At 51.5% G+C, this 8,491-nt stretch overlaps 1 protein-coding gene across 1 annotated transcript; it reads right to left on the reverse strand.

Annotated features, from left to right (window-relative positions):
* Nucleotides 1–4,398: 4,398 nt before the first annotated feature.
* Nucleotides 4,399–5,628, reverse strand: ZCCHC3 (zinc finger CCHC-type containing 3; the record flags this gene model as incomplete). Its single annotated transcript, XM_079784708.1, has 1 exon — nucleotides 4,399–5,628. One exon carries the CDS (start codon nucleotides 5,626–5,628, stop codon nucleotides 4,399–4,401), a length of 1,230 nt encoding a protein of 409 aa, XP_079640834.1.
* Between the last annotated feature and the right edge of the window lie 2,863 nt (nucleotides 5,629–8,491).

The raw sequence follows: 8,491 nt of genomic DNA on the forward strand, positions 1-8,491 counted from the left end.
CTCTTTTTTTTTTTTGCCTCTGTAACTTGTTCCCTGAGTTCACTCATGCAGCTCAGCTGGCTCATTTCTTAAAAAAAAAAATCTAAACATGGCTGACCAGACCCCCTTGTAAAATCTCCAGCCTTAATTTCTACCATCATCTCCCTCCCCGCCTCTGTATTATAGCCACACACACTGGCTGGGCTGGATAAGGTTGGTTGGCAGACAACATCCACTCCCACTGTTTATATGCCTTCCTGTGCTACATATTTCCAGACTTCTTTTCAGGTAGGGCTCCAGCAATGAGATACACATGCATGAGATTTGGAAGGTGGAAGGAAGGCGCAAGTCACAGTTTTGGCTATTTTTGCTTGTAAGCTTGTGGAAACACCAGCTTATGGTCTCTGGCTTCGAGAACTTGACATGTCACTGTCCTGGCAGTAGGTTTCTGATCCTAGCAACCTGTCCTTGGGTGGCAGGTTCAGCAGTGAGTTCTCAAAGGCACCCTTTCCAGTGGTGAGCTCCTGGTTCCTTTCTGACTGTGAGAGAGGTAGTAGCTGCCCTGGCAGCTCAGTTTCTGTGGTGTTCTAGGAGTCATTCCTAATACCCAGGCGGGGCCATCACTTTCTTCACTAACTAGAGTGGTTTCTGTTTCTAAACCTGGACTCCACTTGATTTCTAGATTTGGCCAGGGCTCCTCCCATTACAGGGTTATACTTATCCCCTTTGCCTAGGCCAGTGGTCGGCACACTCATTAGTCAACAGAGCCAAATATCAACAGTACAACGATTGAAATTTCTTTTGAGAGCCAAATTTTTTAAACTTAAACTTCTTCTAACGCCACTTCTTCAAAATAGACTCGCCCAGGCCGTGGTATTTTGTGGAAGAGCCACACTCAAGGGGCCAAAGAGCCGAATGTGGCTTGCGAGCCGCAGTTTGCCGACCACGGGCCTAGGCTAATACCCGTCATTCCTTTACCCTCACCCCATCTCTCAATTAACTCCTTATATATCCTTTCAATCTCAGTTCAAACATGTCCTCTGGGATGTTATCCCTGACTCTTAAGACCAGATCAGTTTTCCTTGTTAAACACGATATCACAGCATATTTCTTTGAATGCATTATCACAGTTTGTAATTAATGTACCTATTTGTGTGATTCTGGAATTTGAGCCCCAGGGGACTTGACTATTTTGTTTTATTCCATTGCCTGCAAAGAGTTAGTGCCTAACATAACATGTTGAATGAATGAATGGAATGGAGGGTGTTAAGACAAAATCAAGTCTCTTAAATAGCACTGACAAGCCCCATGCCACCTCCTTTTGGCATTTCCCCAACCACATCTTCTGTGACTTTCCAGACTGAACATGCTGGGTGTTCCAGGTCTCTGCACAGGCTGTTTCTGCGCTTGGATATTTCTTCCTTCTTTACTGGGCTCTTGTTCATCCTGCAGGTTTCAGAGGAGACATCATCTCTGCTAGGAAACGTGTACTTCACACAATTCTGTACGTTTTGTGTGTTTTTTTTCAGAGTATTTAAAAGCACTTATTATTTTTTAAAAATTGCTTGTTACTTATCTGTATCTCCTTCTGCAAGTGCACTGTCTTGTTCATGGGTACTGTATATGCAGAGCAGCGCCTTGCACAGGCCTGGCAGCTAGTCCGCCAGCCTCGTCTAGGGATCTCAGCACACTCCCCTGGAGCCCATGAACAGTGAGGAATTGTAATTTGGGGGCTGCTAGATGGGGAGAGGAAGCTGGGGGAGGTTTGTTCCGCTCCAACCCTTGGCTCAATCCCCAGAACGCTGGGCAGGAGGCCCTGGGGCGGATTCTGTGGGGGATGGGCAGGGAAAGTTTCTTCCTCCGCTCACTCCAGGAGAGTTGTAGGGAGGGGCGGGGAGAGGGAAGATCCTTCCTAAGAGGCTCCTTGGCACAGTGCCTGCTAGGAAGAAGGGGGAGGGGAGTATGATGAATGCAGGCTTTCTCCTGCCCACCGGCCTCCGAGCGCTGGGAGGGAGGAAAATGCAGGGCAGAGAAGAGAAAGATGAGGGGGAGGGAGAGAACAAGAGGGAGGAATCCGGGAGGGAAGGGTCTGTTTGCTTTGGGAGACAGGAAGGAGAGGGGCTGAGCTGGCTCTGAAAAAGAAAAAGGGTTCCCCAGAGCCAACCAGGCCCCAACTACTCCAGATCAGCTCTGTAAATATCCTGAAGTCATGGACTCAGAATCAATACACTGGGAACTTTCTTAGGATCATAACATCTCAGAGCAGAAGTCCTTCAGAGGTTTGGGTCTGGGGCGGAGGGGAGGGAATCTCCAGGATTAGATCAGTTTGGAGGAGTGAGTCAGCTCTCCCAGCAGAGTCCTTGGACTCTCTCTTCCTCCCTTATAGCTAGAAGAGATGGCATTTTTAAAAAGCCCATGAATACTTTGCACCCAATTCCTGGCACTTACAACTGTAAGATGATGAAACGGACGGACATCTTCCCTCTGTCCTTCCCACTAGTTTGTAATTTCTCAAGGACAGAGTCCCTCTCACTCATTTCAGTACCATTCAGAACTGTGGTCTCAAAACTGGCCACCATCAGAATTGCTTGGGGATGCTTGCTAAAAATGTTTTTCCTCGCCTCGCTCCAGTGATTCTGATTCTTTGGAGCCGAGTTAGGGACTTAAAACTTGAGTTTAAGGCAGCCCAAAGGGTGAAAATTCGGGGAGAAGACAAGGTATAGGGAGTAACAGGTACAAACCTCCCCTCCCCCAATTACAACTTGAGTTTTAAGTGCGTTAAGTGATTAGCACACTGGGTTTAGGGAGCTACTCCAAAGGGCCTGGTTCAACAGAGTAGGTGATTAAGTGTTGGCCTGCAGGGGCTGGAACTGTATTTGCAAGGTAAACAAGTGGTGTGTAGGAGGAAGCATGGATTGAACTAGGGTCTGTGTACCCATGCACCTAATACTTTGAAAGGAAATAGCGCAGCAGTATTAGCAATACAAAAGATAAATATTTATTCAGAACAAAACTTTTAACAATGGATTTTACATTCCAAGCCACAAGGAAATAGCAAAACTTAATGCAAAGGGAAGACAAAAACCCAAAGTAGTGTATTGTCTATTCTCCTTTAACTTGATTAACAGTTGACCCAATGGTCTCTCGCATGGCCTATTTCACAAGTACATTTTAGAGTTAACAACTCACTTATAATTCTGGGTGAAAACAGCCTTTCTCCTGAGAGTCAGGAGTTTGCAGATGAACTCCATTAGCTGCTTCTCTGGGGTGTCTAACTATTGAGACTAAGGTGCAAATGTAAACCTTTACTAGGTTTCCTTACACAGGAGCACCCCAATTTCTCACTGGTGGCAACAAATGGGGAAGGGTAAGGCCCCCAAAGGAGCAGGCACACTTTAATCCAGGTGTGATACCCCAGGGAGCGAGTGCACCCTGGGTTATGTCTCCCAAGTGTTCAGAAGCCCCTGCTAAATCTTCTTCTTCTGCCTTCTGGCCCAGCTGGCACATTATTCTGGAGAGATCAGACGTTCTGGGCCCTCAAGTGTTGAGGAAAATGTTGTGAAGTGTGAGAGGTAGTGGAATGAGCACTGGCCTTGGGGTCAGGGAACTCTAGGCTAGCTCTGGCAGCAGACAGCTACGTGACTTTGACCCAGTCATTTAACCTCTCTGGGCCTGTTTCACTGTTGGAAAACCTGGGGATTGGTGTAAACCAATTTTTAGGTTCTTTCCGACAGGAAAACTGTAGATTCCATAATTTTGTGGCTCCTCTAAGCCACCGAAAGAGCTGTCACAAAGTCCATGTATTTTAATGCCATAAAGAGAGGCCCTTGGCCACCGTTCAGAGCTTATTGACTCAGATTACAAACACTTCTAACAACACTGGTTTCACAAATTCTCAGACCACACAGATTAGAAGCAGCAAATTATAAGGGGGAGGGAAAGAGCTTGCACAAGCTAGACATCCTGACAGAAGTCACAGTCAAAAATGTTTTCAAGTCAACAAACACTGATGGGCGCGCAGTGTCTACCACGTGCTGGGCCCTGCACTTAGTGCTGGGACATCAAGATGAGCAAGGCAGCCCAAGGGGTGAAAATTCGGGGAGGAGACAAGGCATAGGGAGTAACAAGTACAAACCTCCCCTCCCCCAATTACAAAAAAACGAAAACAAAAATTCAATAGAGGGACTGGCGACAAATCTGCACACTAACAGTTGTCGGTAGTCATTACCAATGACAGTCACCAATTCAGAAAAGGCTGAAATGGAGTAAACTCGGTTTACGAAGGCAGAGAGAGACATCTCTTGTTTAAAAAGATCTCTTTCAAACACGATAGAAAATGGTTTCAGAAAAAGTTTTGGCACTTAAGAGGGGTACACTGGCTCTGTATTCACCCTGGCAGGCAGGCAGGCAGGCGGGTGTTCAGTGCCCAGCAACGCCGGGCAGCGGCGGTGCCACGGCATTGTGAACGGCTTTGGGACACTGAGCAAAGGCGTGCCCTCGCTTGCCACAGAGGTTGCACACGATGCCCTTCCGGCAATAAGGGCTCAGGTGCCCCTCCTCCCCGCACCTGAAGCACCGGTCCTGCGTGCAGCTGCCGCTCAAGTGGGTCCGGGAGCCACATTTAAAGCACGTCTTGGGCTGCCCCTTGTACCAGCTGTAGCCCCGCTCGGCCCCCAGGAAGAAGGCCCCCGGGAGGTGCCGCACACCGCCCTCCCCCTGGCGCAGCTCGATCTCGCACTTGTACTCCCCGGTCCAGATCCCAAACCTGTCGGTCACTTTCACGGGCACGGCCAGCACATCGCAGTGGCGCTTGAGCCAGGTCACGATGTCCTCCACGTCCACGGTCTCGTTCCGGAAGAGGATGAAGAGCGTCTTCAGGCTGGACTTGCTCCGCCCCAGCACCACGAAGTTCTCCCAGCAGTCCTCCTCCTCGCGCTTCTCCTCGTACACGCGCAGGAACAGGGCCAGCTTCTCCGCCGAGCGGAAGCTCACGTCGAACTCGCGGCTGCCGGGGATCTGGATGACGGCGTAGATGTCGCCCGGCTCCATGCCGATGGAGCGCAGGATGAGCGCGCCCACCACGAAGTCCCGGGTGGGGCAGGCGCTCTCGTCTCCCTGGAAACAGATGCGCACGAGAAAGCGGCCCTTGCTCGGGCCGGCCGCGGAGCCCGCCGCCGCCGCCGCCGCCCCCGCCCCCAGCTCGTCCTGGGGGGACTCCTCGGCCGGGTCCTCGGCCGCGCCAAGCCTGGACGGGGTCGCCATGGCCGCCCCCTCGGCCTTCTTCCTCCTGCCCGCCTCCGCTGCGCCTTTCTTCTTGCGGGGGTCCGCCGCCTCGCCGGCCGGCTCTCTCCGTCGGCCCTTCGGGTCCCCGCGGCTGGCCGGAGGGAAGTCGCCGAGGCACGGCGCCGCCAGGCCCGCAGGGGCGCCGAGCGCGCCCGCCACGCCGCCGCTGCCCTCCTCCTCGCGCCGCGGCGGCCGCGACTCGCGGAACTCACCCTTCTTCTCGGCCAGGTTCTTCACCACCTGGGCCCAGCCCAGCTTCTCGCGGCCGCCCTCCCTCTCCTCGGCGCGGGCCGCTGGGCGCGCGGCGGGCAGGAGCTGCGGGCGCCCCCGCTTCCTCTCCTCCTCGGGGCCGCCGCCGGTGGCCATTTTACCTACTTCCCAGCATCCTCCACTCGCTCCCGCAGCCCGAGGGCGCCCATCGCGCGCAGTGCGGTGGGTTTGGGATGCTTTTTTTTTTTTGAAATTTGATGCTGCTTCTCCCCTCCCCGCCAAAAATATTTACAGGCGGCGCCTGGCGGCCGGCGCCGGGCCGGGGCCCTGGTAACGGCCGAGCGCGCTTCCGCCGGGCGCGCCAGCCCCGCCCCCGGCACCGCGCGGCCCGGGGCTTGGAGCGCGGCCCTGGCTGGCGAGGGTTTGGCAGCCGCGGCCTCGCTCTCGAGGATTTGGTGTTTCGCAAGCGGCCCGCGGCGACTTCATTCAAGCCGCGTTCCCGGCGGCCCGCAGCCCCGCGGCGGGCCGGGCCGAGGATCTCGCCCATCTTGCCGTCGTCTTTTTGCGCACCTTTTCCCTTCCGACGGAACAGAACCTGGCTCCCCCTCCTCCCGAAGCGAACCACGATGCGATGTTTTTCAGCGTTGGATTGTTTCAAACATACAGAAAGTTGAATTTAACTGCGAACGTCTCACCTTTTGACTATTTTTAACTTTCTAGCGTTAAAATTTTACTGCACTACACCTCTACCACACTACCCCTCTATCCATCAGTCCTTATTTTTTGATAGTAATGTTTTTTTCAAGTAAGTTACATGACATCATTAAAAAAAAAAAGATCTCCCGCATACTCATGATACCAATTTATAAAACATGGAGCGCCGAAGCGCCCAGGCCTGTTCTAAGCACAGCGCAAGCCTTGTCCCATGGAATCTTCCAAAAACAAGGCTGCAATTTCCATTTTTTCAGGACAGAGGGGCTCGGGGATGGGCTTAGATTATGTGGCCCAGTGGCAGAGCTAACAGGGAGCTCCTAATTACAAATAGGTGGCTTATATTCCTTTATTAAACCGCTTTGTTTCTGACTGTGGATCAAGGACTATTTGCATCTGACTCTGCCGGAAACAATCGTAACAGATTCCTGGTGAACGTTAGCGCTGGACAGAATCTATTCCTCTCTCATCTGTCTCAGCTGGTGTTTTGGAAATCTGACATTTGGGTGGTTGAGGGGGTGGGTTTATCATTACCTTTCTGTCCGTTTTGTCTTTTTTTTTCTGCATATCTGTACATTCCAGGGTGCTTCAGTGACCTTGCCCACTTGAGTGAAAGAAAAGGTGGGTTGTGGAGTCAGGGAGACAGACCCTCCTTTAAATCGGAGTGCTTCACATCTCAGCCTTGTCCCGTGGGGCCAATGACTTCAGCTTTCATAGCTTCAATTTGCTCCTCCACAACAAAGGAATATTAATATCTACCGTCAGAGGAGGGATGTGGGAGTTCAAGGAGATAACATGTGTTAAACACCTTGATCCACGGTGGATTTTTTATTTTTAAGTTTTTAAAAATATATTTTTTATTGGTTTCAGAGAGGGAGGGCGAGGGAAAGAGAGAGAGAAGCATCAATGATAAGAATCATTGATCATCCCATAGTGGGTTTTCCAGGATTGGTTAATTTAATGCCTCAACGATGCTATCAAGGAACAGGTCCCCTCCACTTTCCCCTCTTCCATTCCACCGTTTAGTTACCTCCCCTCACAGTTCCACAATTCTGGGAATGCCACACAGATATGACAGTATCTAGTAGCAGATGAGAAAATGTTTTTCTGCAATGTCTCTCTCTTAAAAAAAATTATATATATATAATTTATTTCAGAGAGGAAGGGAGAGGGGGAGAGACAGAAACATCAATGATGAGAGAGAATCACCCCCAATCGGGATCAACTGCAACCCAGGCCAGACCAAACACATAGGTGGAAGCTCAACCACTGAGCCACTGGCCTGGCTATAATGTCTATTTTTTTTAAGTGTGATGAAAATCTTTCCCAAAAGTCTCTAAGTAGACTTCTCACCCTATTCTTTGGCCCGACTTTTATCAGATGCCTATGACTAAACCTAAAACTGGCAAGAGAAATGGACCCACCAAACCTAGCTCAGAGCACTCATGACTTCTGGAGAGGGAGCTGGGACAGGGCTGGGGCCGGCCTCCTCTAAAGACAGTGCCTGTCCGAGTAAGATCAAGCTGAGATGCGCGGGGAGAAATGGCTGTTGGGCAGGCAGCCGCCCAGGTTTGCCACATGTTGCTACCTCCTACTTTTTTTTTTTTTTTTAAATTTCTTTATTGATTAAGGTGTCACATATTTGTCCTCATCCCCCCATTCCCATCCCACATCCCTCCCCATGGATGCCCCAACCCCCTGTTGGACTTAACCATTGGTTAGGCTCTTATGCATGCACACAAGACCTTTGGTTGATCTCTCCCCCCTCCCCCCACCCTCCCCTATCCTCCCTCTGAGGCCCGATAGTCCGATCGATGTCTCCTTGTTTCTGGTTCTGTTCTTGTTCATCCGTCCATGTTGTTCATCATTTCCCCTAGATGAGCAAAATCATGTGTCACTAGAGATGTACTTATAAGAATTGAATGTGCGACGAGCAATAATAGTTATGCTGACAGGCAAATGAATCAGACAGTAGTGAGTTTCTTTCTGGACCAACAGTTCTTTTGAGACCCAATATCAATGTCCACCAGTTCCTTATGAGTATATGTTGGCACTGACCCCTCAGGTCTGGATGGTGGACAAATGGTGGTATTGCAGGTTCGACTCCCTCTGGTTTGGTCTCGGCCGGACCCGGGGCCAGGCTCACCCGGATCCAGGGGCCCACTGCCTCACCCGGATCCGGGGCCAGGCTCTCCCGGATCCAGGGGCCCGCGGCCTCGCCCGGACCCGGGGCCAGGCTCACCCGGATCCAGGGGCCCGCGGCCTCACCCGGACCCGGGGCCAGGCTCACCCGGATCCAGGGGTCCAC

The sequence above is a fragment of the Cnephaeus nilssonii genome (assembly GCF_951640355.1).
Source record: "Cnephaeus nilssonii genome assembly, chromosome: 11".
In the NCBI taxonomy this organism is placed as follows: Eukaryota; Metazoa; Chordata; class Mammalia; order Chiroptera; family Vespertilionidae; genus Cnephaeus; species Cnephaeus nilssonii.